General features: G+C 41.0%; 1 protein-coding gene across 2 annotated transcripts; it reads right to left on the bottom strand.

Moving 5' to 3' along the window:
* Positions 1–234: 234 nt before the first annotated feature.
* Positions 235–13523, bottom strand: dhps (deoxyhypusine synthase). Of its 2 annotated transcripts, XM_079520066.1 has the most exons (11): positions 13386–13486; positions 10562–10715; positions 9244–9445; positions 8672–8836; positions 7750–7871; positions 7130–7226; positions 6957–7043; positions 5848–5953; positions 3718–3821; positions 2365–2490; positions 235–1510 (listed from the first exon to the last, which is right to left on the bottom strand). In XM_079520066.1, exons 3-11 carry the CDS (start codon positions 9436–9438, stop codon positions 1415–1417), a joined length of 1098 nt encoding a protein of 365 aa, XP_079376192.1. In that variant the 5' UTR covers positions 9439–9445; positions 10562–10715; positions 13386–13486; the 3' UTR covers positions 235–1414. The 2 variants fall into 2 exon arrangements, with proteins under 2 accessions (XP_079376192.1, XP_079376191.1); XM_079520065.1 differs by lacking the exon at positions 10562–10715 and having other exon boundaries at positions 13386–13523.
* Positions 13524–13951: the final 428 nt, after the last annotated feature.

Below are 13951 nucleotides of genomic sequence, written 5' to 3'. Positions count from 1 at the left end.
TTGGTTCCATCTGTTACAGACCTGTAAGGGTCCATTTGGTTCCATCTGTTACAGACCTGTAAGGGTCCATTTGGTTCCATCCGTTACAGACCTGTAAGGGTCCATTTGGTTCCATCTGTTACAGACCTGTAAGGGTCCATTTGGTTCCATCTGTTACAGAACTGTAAGGTTCCATCTGTTAGACCTGTAAAGGTCCATTTGGATCCATCTGTTACAGAACTGTAAGGGTCCATTTGGTACAGACCTGTAAAGGTCCATTTGGATCCATCTGTTACAGAACTGTAAGGGTCCATTTGGTACAGACTTGTAAAGGTCCATTTGGATCCATCTGTTACAGACCTGTAAAGGTCCATTTGGATCCATCTGTTACAGAACTGTAAGGGTCCATTTGGTTTCATCTGTTACAGACCTGTAAGGGTCCATTTTCAGTGCATTAATTAATAATTTAGCTGCAGACCCACTGGGGGTCACCTGGACCCCTTTGAGAACCACTGCAGTGCATGATATTGTAATATAGGGCTGGGTGATGATGTGACCGACTGACTGAAATAAATAACACAACTATTTCAAACTTTTGTCTGAATAACGATTCTAAAAATAAAAATAAAATAAATACTAAAAAGTCTAAACAGGAGATCTACAAGCTCACAACATGACACGTTGTGAGCTTGTAGATCGGAGAATTTGGTGAAAAATAAAAAAAAACAATGTAGTGGAGGGTAAAAAAGTGAACAATGTGAATAATGCGATCGCATCCCCGTTCTTAGTTATCAGCAATATGCTGGTAACTAGGAGAAACATCATTTAGTCTTTTTTCCAAAGCTGCTTGCCGATGGAAAACAAATGACAAATATAGCAGTCTTGGATCTTGATTAGCTGCTGTGAAGTCATCAGGGATTTCTGTCAACAGTAAATTTGGATTCAAACTGGAAATAAATTAAAGATTGCAGTTTTGTAATCCAAGCATCTCTCACACGCATTCCCACCAGCATATACAGTGCCACATACTGTATGATACACACTCGCCTATACCACAAATCAATAACATTCTGTACTGTCTTTGGTACATGCTACACAGCATGCTATCAGGCTAGTTCAATACCCTTAGATCAAACCTGTAGCAACACTTGTAGTTTATAGAACAACTTTAGAGATATAAAGTTATGTATTCCGTGGCTATATTTCAATCATCAGAACAGAAGTTGAAACAAGTTACAGTACATACATGGTGGCTTTGAAATTAGGTAAATGTCACATAACATACCAGCATCTTCCATTGCATAAGGCATTCTTGTTTAGCATTACAGTGCTAATATTTACATCGCAAGAGTTGGGATAATGACATCTTTAAATAACACAAAAAGGGGTGGGTGGGGGGAAAAGTTCATTGTTGTTGCTAAAATAAGGGTTCCCTTTAATCCGTTTTCTTGTTAGCCGTAAACTTGTCAGCATGGAGGGCGAATGTCTCAGCCACAAGGAGGGGGAAGACTATAGTAGCATCTGCATATACCTGGGTAGAGAGCGTAAGGAACAATATAAGTTACAGGATGCCATTTCTGCAGTTTTTTAAACATTACGACGTTTCTGCGTATCATGACATGCACAAAATAGGGAGATGTGAGCTTGAAAGTGGTGTGTCTGTGTTCTTTGAATCTTTAACCAAAGACAAGTATTAACAAGAGCTTGTGACTAAATAATAACTACACTGGAACATAGCCGTCTGTCAGGTGGAAACCTCATTATGTCCAAAACTGTTACTTTTCAGGATTCAATTTCTAAAATAGTAAGTAGCAGATCTACCAGCTCAAAATATGTTGATTTGCGCCGTGTTTCAAGCTTGTGGATCTGCTACTTCTGTGTGCCTGTGTGTGACGCTGTATTGTGATCAAGTAGGGTGTTCATTTATTAAATTTGAATCTTTAAAAAGTTACAAGTTAGTTATGGAGATAAGAGGTTTTCTGCCCGACAGCAAACATAGGTTATTTTTGATATTTCCTGAAAAGTAGCGGTTTTGGTTTTGTTTCTGCCCGACAGCGACATTATGTATGTCTGACGCTTGCAACGAATGGAACATAAGCTTAATTAAGCCCAACATTCGCTTAAAATAGCAGATCGACAAGCTCACAACGCAACCCGTCAAAAGTCAGGGTTTTCGGTTAAAATTCCTAGTTTCCGTCGTTAGTTTCATTAAACTGTTGTTTTATTGACTTTTCAGTTTTTAAATGTCAGCTGGGGGTGTTGAGTTGTGTTGTGAGCTTGTCGATCGGCTATTTTCTACAAATAAAAAGCTTTCCTCACAATGACGTAAAATACCATATGGGTATTACCACTGGCCATGGCTGACACTACTGTTAGTAAACGTACCTTAACAGGCTTAGCATCCATTCTGATTTTGCCCCAGGACACGGCCTCATCAGGTCTGGCCCCAGAGTCCGAGCCATCAAATTCCTGACCTGTGTTCACAAACACTGAATAGTCGGCTCCATTTCTCTGGAAGGAGACACAGATGGAGTGTGAGGAGTAGGGTAATTATAGTTAAATCAACCAAATCGACCTCGCCCTTCGTGCACTGGCCATATATGGAGCGTGACCTCATCAAACAGGGTTTGATGAGGTCAGATCAACATATGGAATGTCGGAACAGGTCAGCTCCGTATATGGAGATCTAAGGGTGGCAGCGGGAGAAGTGTCTTGAGTGTACAGGGTTTGGTAGGGCCGGGACTTACTTTAGTTTTCGCCGGCTGCCGGGCGCGGCTGCACAAATAACTTTGGGGCAGGCCCGTCTAGAGTTTCAATGGACAGGTATCAGTTAAAAGGGAGACTTCGAAGAGGAAGGATGGATGGGGAAGGATCAACACATTGTCAGAACAGGTTCTGACAATATCCATTATTATACTATTTACTATAATCCCTGATGATGTCATAGTGATGTCACGAGACCTGGGCACAATAGGGCTTTCCCCATGTATGGGGACGATGTGGGCGTGTTCCCTCCTCCGCGTCATCAGTGCCCATACCCGAGGCAGGGTTGGCGAAAGGGCTTTTCTGTGTGGAGTTTGCATGTTCTCCCCGTGTCCCCTAGGGTACGTACCCTCACAAAAAACATGCAGTAATCCTGGTCTCTAAAACTACCTCCCCCTGGCCAGCCTGGGCGCCTGATGGAGGGGAATGGAACTGGTCGGAATAATGTGTTCCTTCCACTCGCTACGTCCAGCTGGGGAAACTCCCCCGTCAGGTGAAAAGAAGCAGCTTGGACTCCTTATGCATAGAAGGAAGCATGAGGTAGTCTGCTGCCCCCCAGGTTGGCAGAGGAAGTGTAGAGCCCAGGATTAGATAATTGACACTGGGTGAAAAAATGGGTTCCAAAATTGTGGGATAAAAAATATTTAAAAAGAAAATTTAAAAAGGAAGTTGCATTTTTATTTATTTTTTGGGGATTTTACAAAAAATACAATAAAATAAACAATGCAAAACTAAATAAAACCAACTAAGAATTGCATGTAAATCATCTTTGTTTTAGTTTTTTTTACTATCATATCCCGATATCTGATGTCAGGCATTATTTAATTCCGCCTTTATCAGCTTCTATTGTATACATCAAGACTCTAAAGCCAAGACTGAAACTAAATAAGAATCCTAAAAGTAACTACTCACTACTTGGGCAGTCGTAAAACCAATTAAAACTAAACTGAAATGGAACATATCGGAGCTGGTTACCATCAGATTGGCATTGGATATGTGGTGTTTGACCAGCCCTCCTCCCAGGATGATCATCCCTGTCCGTTTGGCAAACACAGCTGTGCTGTTTAATTTACGGATATCTGAAACACGACACAACATGGACAAAAGCATAAAACTGGTTAATCGACAATCCAAAATTGCGTTGATTAAACTTCTGTTTTAGTAGTTAGCCGATGTTAGCAAATGTTTCTCCACAACATCAGCCAACAAAACGGACCTTATAAAGACAAAAATGTCAATTCATCAATCATCACGGTTCTCATTGAGAGACGCATCAACATAATAGCATATCATATTAAATATCAGATGACTAAGATGAGTAGAAAAAAGATACACAGTACTTAAAACCACTGGAAACTTAGCGTTGCTATTCTGGTGCTGACGCATGTTGTGAGCTTGTAGATCGGCTATGTCTACCGAGGAGATTTGGTGTAGAGGGAAGAAACAAGTGGGCCAAGCGCAGAGCCCTGGGTGACCCCGCGAGTACAATATAGGGTTTAAGGGGTTAAAGTCTCATACCAGTGGTCTGGCATGTTTAGTCCATTGACTATGACTCACAGTATACTTGACAAGTTGACATTACGACCGATCATTTTCCAAAGCATATCGTGGTTTGTTTAATTTTCAAGGACGACACTGGATTCCATTCCTTTTAGTAAGATATGAACACAGAGACCGGCAGAAACTTGAATCTAGCCTGAGAAAGGTAACACCAACACAGGGAATATTATTGTGTGGTTTTGTCCAAGTTATGTTATCATTATGTTTTAATGCATTTTAAAGCTCTGATTTATTTGAAAGGTCTTGTCAAAAATATTCCTTTACAACATGCTTGCCTTATTAACCATGGAATTATGTGTAATCAATAACAATGGTAATATCTTGTATTTATAATATTGTGTGTATCGACACCAGTATGGTCACGAACAAACCAACCGCGTATGCTTCTGCACCAGCAAATTTCACAAACCAGTGAAACCACAGCCCTCAATCACTGTTTTATACATTATACATCACTTGACACACACAGCCGTGAAAGTATGTTCTCATGCGAAAGGCATACAAGACAAATCAAACAAATAATAGACTAATCAACTACTGCAGTGGTTCTCAACCATTTCAAATATCATATTTGAACTGGGGACCCCCCACCCTGATAAGCACTTGGAATGTAGGAGGCATTCAACTTGCAGATTTACAAGCTCACAACCCCTTGCTTTGCATTGTATTTTCACATTATTTGTCTCCTTCTCATATTATTTGACAATTTGGCCAATGTTTGACCAGTTTTCATAATAGTTTGTTGATTACTTTTGATGCCGGACATGTTTTGCACACGAGTGCAGCCGTTCACCTCCTTGTTTATGGGCTGACAAAAATCTTGCTATTATATCTGAATCTACGGAGCTCTCCATGGTTTTGATCAGAACGCTGATGTTCTGTCCTAATTTTTGCAATATTAACGCTTCTAAAGAGAGATCAGACGAGGTAGCGCGAGGTAGTAATGGAACATTATACCTCCCGGCTCTGATCACATGATTTTCAAAAGATCGGAATCGGGGAGAAAAGCTCGGATTTTTAATTGTCTAATGTAAATCTCAAAGAAAGATGTATAAACAATGATATTTTGTAAAAAAAACGTGTGTTTATGCTAGTTGTTTTCCTTCTGGTCCCAGTCAGAGATCATCAAACAAAGACTAGTCACACTCAGAGGCGTGAAAGACACCTATGATGAAAACAAAGGAAATGAAACCCCCGCTATGATGGCATAGGTGTCTGTAGTACTTTCTCTGAATGAGAGAGATACTATTTAAGAGTTTTAACTTGACCAGTTATATAAGCTGTATTCACTCTAATTAACCAATACATCATTAATTTGCTATGATTCCATGATCGGATCGGGAAAGATCGGTATCGGTATGTCTCAAAATCAAATGATCGGAATCGATAAAAAAAGAAAGAAAAAACGTCATCGGGACATCCCTAATTCCTGGGCATAAAAAGTGTTAAGACAACCAGTGAACTACTGTATGAGGGTCAGCCCTAAACACTAACCAATCAGAGACAACTGTGGTTGGCACTTGGCAATGGTGAGGTGTATTTTACCTTCCACTATGTCCAACACCAAGCCAGGGTTTCTGTAGGAGTGGAAGTAGATCATGTCCCCCAGAGAGCCATCTGTCAGGGCAGGGCTGAACACCGGGATGTCATTCTGAAAGAGAGGCCATGTCACACAGGTTAACACCACCAAAAAACACTGACAGCCTTCAGTGCACACAACAATATTAGTATACACTCACTGGATGAGTGACATAACCCATTAAGACCTCAGCGCGATTTTACAAATGCCTTCTAAATCAGTAGTTCTGACATTACCATTTTTTTTTAAATGCACAAAGTGTGAGGTTTGAGCTTATATACAGTATCTTAATTTCTTTTTTTATATAGCCAACACAAAAATCTAAAATTACACAGATACTTTCCCAGTTTTAATGGGTTTATCAAAATGTATTAGGCTTCAGCATTAAGTATTTTTTCCTTACTTCCTTACAACTCAATTACTGGTACAGATGAATTCATTTCTACCCAGGACAAAAAGGTGTATTTTTTCATAAAAGGAATGCAAGGTGAAACCTTGCGCCTCAATCTGGTGTGTAATGTGTATAGACTGTACACTCCCTACTCTCACTGTTACAAGGAGGATTAAAGCATAATTCATGGATGTTACTTAATTAAGGTGATTAATCGATTATTCAATTAGTTGCTAACTAATTTAGTAATCGTAATCGGCAACTAATTGCTGTAGTTTTTTTTTTTAAATTATTGTCATACTGTTACCTTTAAAGACTGACAAATATGTAGCTATTCTTTAATCAACTATGTAATAAGAGTAAAGGTGCCATGTGTGGCTTTCATTTATTTAGATTTTGTCTAAAATCAGCCTAATCAGCAACTGAGTATGTATTTTTGAATGAATTATTCATCTTTAATGTCTTTTTTGTTAGTTAGAACATGTCTATAAGAACCTACAATCTAATTTATACGGTGCTAAATAAATTCCATAATCTTTTATGAAAATCGATTATGAAAATAATCGTTAGTTGCAGCCCTACATCATTCATACTGCATGTTGCATGCCGAAAATAGCCGATCTATAAGCTCACAATGTGTCGCTCGACTATGGTTTCCCCAGCCAAACATATGCCAGGGCTCACCTTGTAGGCCCAGTAGTAGACAGAGGCAGGGTTGTTTATCTCCTTGCCCAACCGGTGGATCATCTTGGACGGGGTCCAATGGGTACCCTGGGCGAGAGAGAGAGAGAGAGAGAGACTTAACACATCATAATGGCAAAGACAAACGAAATTCAAGTAGAGAAACTTACACACACCTCAGTTTTCTGTTCTAGTACCATCTGGTCCAAAATTGGCATGAGCCAGTCCTCAAACTTACAGTAATTGGTATTGGGGACCAGAAGATTACCTATCCTGTGGACACAGCGAGAAACCAGAGAGATGGTAGAAGTGAAAAAGTGGTGTGGTTGTTAACAGTAACAAGGAATATGGCCGATACGATTGGAAAGAAATTGACCAAATGCCAATGTTTGAAATGTCCGTCTCTAGACTGTAAATGGTAAATGGTGCATTTATATAGTGCCTTTATCCAAGGCGCTTTACATAGATTGTGCATTACATTCACCCATTCACACACCGATGGCAGCGGAAACCATGCAAGGCACCAACCAGCACATCAGGAGCAATTAGGGGTTCAGTGTCTTGCTCAAGGACACTTCGACACTAACTCTGGGGGAGCCCGGGTTCGAACTGGCAACCTTGCGGTTAACATCCAGCCACTCTACCCCTGAGCCACCGCCGCCCCTAGACTGTGTGCATGTGTGTGCGCGTGCATTTGTTTTTATTCATTTCTTTTTCAGCATATTGATATTTCTTTCCATAATGGAGAAGTGGCTCACCACTATATTGACTATAATGCCAATAATGGGTAGCCAACCTGTTGATGCCTCTCTGGCGCAGGTCCTTGCCAGGCAGGCTAAAGTCTCCAAGGTAAGTGTCAGCCAGACACTTGATCAAATCCTCCTCTATGCCTCCAGCTGTGCTCACAATCACATCCACCTACAGAGATCAGAAAACCATGCCAACAGAATGACGAGTGTGCAGTCAATGTCACCAACATATATTTTTTAGAAAAGCCTCCAGTTGAAAACTAGCACTCGTGCTTTATACAATGCATCTGTGATTGTGATGTCCATGTCATATTTAATAATTAAACATAACATAACTAACTCACAGTATGTCATTATGCCTGTCTTATGAGCCCATTATTAACTCTACACAAGCTATCTGCATGCATACCAAAATGTTGATAGGCTTCCAAACCCCATCTGAGGTTGTTATGAACTGCAAATCAACACAAGGGAAACAAATCCAATATGACAATGGAGCTGTGTATTTATAATTAGACACCATGGAGGAATGTGTGCCTTTAGACATGCCTGTGTCAAACAGTAGATGGCCTGTAGCCACAAATTAGTTCTGTCAGACTATTTTCAAAGCCTGTCAACATTTGTTTACACGTTTTTCACACGTTCACTGGTCATTTCTCATTCAGCATTTGTAGACTTTTTTTTTTGAAAATGTTGAAATGTACCCATTCTACATACTGTGAAATAAAATAATCCATCAATCAATCAGTATGTCATATACTATTACTAGCAACCCCACGTTACACATTTTAGACTACACATCTTTAAGTACAAGGACAAGAGGAACGCCAATTGCGTTGCCGTTTGTGTTGTTGCAGACATTGCTTACAAAATGTAATGGGCCTATCTGCCATATCCGTTATTAATTTCCCAATGTGAATATTATAGGCAAAAATATATGAAACGTGTTGACTGATGTGTGGGTTGTACCATGTTGTGCTCCGCTAGGTAGCGAATGCTTTCCCTGACTCCAGAGCTGATGAGGTTGGAGGTGTAACCAAGGAAGATGGTACAGCCTGTATGGCGCAGGGACGGGTTGGAGTCTTTCCACTCACTTCCTTCTCCCGTTTCCACCGGCTCCAGACGTTTCTCTATCTGTATGTGTTGCATGGCAAAGATTATACATTGGCATATGAAACGTGACTCACATTCACATCACATGTAAAATATACACTAAGTCAGAATGAATGTCATTACCGGTATCTTAGTGCCGAAATCAACTGGAAATTGTAAACAGCCTCAGGGGGCGATTTCTCTCGATGCATTGACCCGACTATCACATCACATTCTCTCACTGACTTTTGGATTACATTCATTTTAAGGGAAAGCCAAATACAAAAAAATACATATATCTGACAGCTGGGATCTATAAAGGAAGAGGAAGAATGGGGGAAATGTATACAGGCCATACACAGTGGACACCTTAACAGATGTGTTTTAGACATCAGCAGCTCAAATACAGATCTCCCATCCTTGATCTGACACTTGCACGTTCCTCTCACCATTTTGTTGATCTGTTCGATGGCCAGGCCCATGTTACTGGCCTGGAAGCCTGTAGTGAGGAAGGACCTGAGCAGAGCGCGGTGGTCCACCCCCTGGTTGAAGTCATAGCCCCGGATCTTGGGCATGTCCTCGGGTAGGTCCTCGCTCTGTTTAAGGACCGCCTCCGTGGCCACCGACGGAGCTTGATCTGCCATGTCTTCTCTACAAACAAAACACAGGACAGCAATGACAAGTGTTAGCAAAGACTTGGATCACAAGTTAATCAAAGAGAGATACAGTCATCTATAGGCGCCTTTTCCTTACATAGAACTCAACTGGCTTAAATCGACTCGCATTTTTCATTAAAGGGCCACTTCACCCCTTTTGCAACCAGATCTTATTTGAATGATGTTTTGGAGACAAGAAACACTTTCCTGGGTTTTTTATGTGGGTAATGTGTTTTTAGATATTTTAGTATTTCAAAGTGTCCATGGGCTCCATGATGTCATGAACACTGGGCTCACTTACTTCCTGGACTACATCTAGGACAAATAAAGAGGATAGTGCACGGAGGTGCGGCCCACTCTCCTGTGGGAGGTTTGCACATGCTCAGTGTAAACAGGAACTGCGATGATGGAGTGTTCCAGCAGAGGTGCTAGATAGAAAGCTCATAACTTTCATGTAAATAATGAGATCCAGAACAGTTGCGAATTAAAGCAGTCACCCTTCCCTTTTCAAATGTTTTATATCATCCACAGCACAATGAACAGTATCCATGTTTCTTTGTCATTTCACAAAAATAAAGGTTTGACACATACAAAGAACATGGAAAATCCACAAAGGAAAATATAGAAAAACATTAACATTTAGTAAATGTACTTGTTCTTTATCTTTCAGTCTGTTATACACAACATTTCTTCCACAGTTATGAAATTGATATACTTTTTAAAATAAAAACAAAATCAACTTTGTACTATTCTCTTTTTGTGATATCCTTTTTATTATTTCAGTTCAGTGTCAGCAACTCTCATGCACCTCTGCTGGAACACTCCATCATCGCAGTTCCTGTTTACACTGAGCATGTGCAAACCTCCCGCAGGAGAGTGGGCCGCACCTTTGTGCACTATCCTCTTTATTTGTCCTAGGACTACATGTTGTCTCAGTAAGACAGCCCCACCCCCCTAGCCACAAGGAGGAGCAGTGCACCAAAGCATTATGGGAATTGTAGTCCAGGAAGGAAGTGAGCCCATTGATTGATTGATTGAAACCTTTATTTCAGGGGAATCCAATTGAGACCAGGGTCTCTTTTTCAATCGCAACCGTCAAACATGGTCTTACGATTAAAGTTGACAAAACACTGAAGGAGGCGCTCTCCAGAAAGTCTCGAGGTAAGGGTCTCTGTGTGATAGCACTGGCCAACAAGGTGGTAGAAGTGGTTTTCTTTACTCTGTCTGGTAGTGGAGGGCTCAACTAACAGCGTGGGGTGGAGTCTCTGCATTCAAATAAGAAACAAAGAAACAACAAATTCATCAGAACTAACTAACAGCATGTGGTTACTTACATTATACAAAATGTTACATACTGACTGAGTTAGTAAAATATTAGTAACACGCTGTTAGACAACTGTTGTTGGCATCATTGACATGCTCAAACTGCCCTCTGTCAATCGTAACAACTGAGTGCCCTTCAACCCCACAAGGCCACTGGCCATGACAATATTCCCTCCAAATTTCTCAGAGACTCGGCCATCTCTATAGCTTCAATCATCACCCACAAACCTATATATCAAACAGGGACAGGTCCCCCAAGATTTTAAACTGGCCAAAGTAACCCCCCTGCACAAGAAAGGGAGCAAATTAAACTAACACCCTATTTCTATTCTTAGCTCCATCTCGAAAGTGATGGAAAAAAATAGTCTATGAACAGGTTGAAAAGTATCTTGCCGCAAAAAAAATGAACGAATTCCAATCCGAACATCTCACAGAACATCCCACTCCACTAACACATGCCTCCTCATCAAACACGAGGTGGATGCTGGCAAATACTGTGGCATGGTCATGCTGGACCTCCAAAAGGCTTTTACCAACGTGAACCACTCCATACTGGTTAACAAGCTAAAAGCAATTGGGGTTGATAGCACATCAGTGAGCTGGTTGCAATCCTACCTGGAGGGGAGAGAACAGATGGTGGAGGTGAACAGAACACTCCCCTCCCCTCCCAGTGAGCTGTGGCGTTCCACAAGGAAGCATACTAGGGCCTTTACTGTAAACGACATGACCCCAGCTTGTGACTGCAACTTGTTCCTGTTCGCAGATGATTCAGCACTGCTGGTCTCGGACAGGAACAAACTGCAGGTTGAAAAGGCCCTCAGCTCTGAACTCGGTAGAATCTGCACCTGGCTCGCTGATAACAAACTATCTTTACACCTGGGAAAAACTGAATCCATTCTCTTTGGATCAAATAGTAATCTCAGCAAGGCAGATGGCTTCTCGGTTAGAGTGGGTGACAATATTATCACACGAAAAAATGAAATTATCTACCTAGGTTCCATCCTGGAGGCAAATCTTTAATCTTTCCGGTGATAAAATGGCCACCAACGTAATCAAAAAAGTCAACCAAAGAACAAGATTCCTATACAGGATCTCCTCACTGGTCAACAAAAACACCTTAAAGACCCTAACAGGAGCCCTCATATAAGGTTTCTTCGACTATGCATGCACCTCTTGGTACCACAGCACCTCAAAAGGCCCTTAAAACAAGGCTCCAGGCCTGGGCCGTGGCTCAGCGGTCCAGGCACCTTGGCTGGTAATCCAGTCTGGCAGTGTGCCGTGGGTTCGACTCCCGATCCTGACGGCCTTTACTGCATGTCTTCCCCCCATCTCTCTCCCCATTTCCTGTCCGCCTACTGTCTGTCCCTCCATGAAAAATATAAAATAAAGGCGAAAGCCACAAAAAAAAACATAAAAACAAAACAAAAAAAACAAGGCTCCAGACTTCCCAAAACAAACTGGTCAGGCTACTACTTGGCCTCACTCCCCGAACCCACCTCACCCGACAATGGGTCTGGTCCACAATATTCGATACACCACCAAGATACCCATGTACCTGCCTAAATACTTCAACGAAGTCCACACCCACAACACCAGAGGGAGTTCAACAAACCATGTGCAACCCAGATTCGGCACAAACAAGGGACTAAATTAATTTCGCTCCTATGCTACCAAAATGTGGAATGCCCTACCAACAGTCATTAAGACATGCAAATCCCTTTCAAAACCGCTCTCAAATGGCACCTACGGACGGCTGCAATTCGAAACTGGCCCCTGTAAAATCTGAATCCCCCACCCACCCCTTTTTCCCCTCATTGTAAATGTTTTTCCCTTATTACCCCCTCTATGATGATTTCCTGTTTTTGGCTATATAGAAGAGAAGTGTATATTTGTACGTCTCTAAATGTTATGATGAATTGAACAAGGTGGACCCTCTTGTAAACAAGTGCTTTATTGGGTCGTCCACTCACAGTTAACAGTTTTTGTATTGAGTTGTGCTTGAAATGTACTGTAATTCTGCAAACTGTTAATAAATACTTCATACTGTATTTAAGATTATGACTAGTCGTATTCAAATTGTATCGGTCCCCAATGCTGGACGGAGCCTTAACTTGTTCTTGGACTCCCATACCAGAACAACAAGGTGATAGTATGCTCCCAGACTGGGAGCATGTTATCTCCTTGTAACAGTTTTGTTACAGATTGCAGGTAGCTTAGTTTGAAGTCAAGGATGTAAAGAAGTAGTACGGTTTTAGACCGAATACCCTGGGAGGCAGGTGCCATAACTGCCATTTGTAAAGGCTAGGTTTTATTGTGAGATAAAACGTTAATAAGCTGGACAATATGAATGATCACAAAACCAAGTCAAAGGCATAACATTATGAGCTAGGACCACCTCGCATTTTCTCTGTGGACAGTTCATTGGACGGCGGATTGCTCTGAAAAGCCGTAAGACCTCTGATTGGCTAAGGATCAAATCAATCACAGAAACGTTTCTCTGACAATATTGTCAAACATGTACATGCTAGTTATGTTAGCCGCTCTGTACGTATCAGCTTGTTTTACTGTCCAGAAAGACACACAACCTATTCATTTAGAGTTGGTTAACGTACCTATTTTTGAAGAGCGTGGAGGTTTAGGAGAGGAAGGTGTCAGTTAGTGTAGAATGTGTTGTGGAGCATTTCATTGTAGACAGCAGTAAACAACACATGAGCCTGGTGGAGCCTGCATGTATACTACGGAAAGCGTAAAGGGACAAATTGTGGGCGGCTTAGATTTGCGTTTCGTTACGTAACTAAAAATAAACAAAAAATAAATATAAAATTAAGAAAAAGATAAATGATAAAAATGATAAAATATTTTAAAAAAAGAAAACCATATGTCTTTTTACATGGTTTTCATCGTTTTATTCTTTACATGCTTTTTACTAATAAAGTAGGTCTATGTCATCAAAACAAAACGACACAGCCTAGGCCAAAACCATGGTTTTATGATAAGAAAAAAATACTATACTACAGTACATGACATACTATATAGTAGGCCTATGTCGTTTTTCCTGATTTTCATAAAAACAACTATCATAGAAACACCTAATGGGCACTGTGGGCAGGATGCCACTGATGTGGTTGACTGTATTGTTTTCCATGAGTATTTCCTCATCTTATTTTATTCTATAGTA

The sequence above is a fragment of the Electrona antarctica genome, assembly GCF_951216825.1.
Source record: "Electrona antarctica genome assembly, chromosome: 14".
NCBI classification, from domain to species: Eukaryota; Metazoa; Chordata; class Actinopteri; order Myctophiformes; family Myctophidae; genus Electrona; species Electrona antarctica.
The sequence above is the reverse complement of the archived record's forward strand: the minus strand, read 5'-3'. Positions and strand labels throughout refer to the sequence as shown.

Excerpts from the sequence above, each read along its gene's own strand:
- dhps (XM_079520065.1), bottom strand. The coding sequence starts at position 9,438 with ATGGCAGATCAAGCTCCGTCGGTGGCCACGGAGGCGGTCCTTAAACAG. Across the intron at positions 7,872-8,671 it reads ACCTAGCGGAGCACAACATG|GTGGATGTGATTGTGAGCAC; the intron begins GTACAACCCACA and ends TGATCTCTGTAG. Across the intron at positions 5,954-6,956 it reads TCTACTACTGGGCCTACAAG|AATGACATCCCGGTGTTCAG; the intron begins GTGAGCCCTGGC and ends CCTCTCTTTCAG.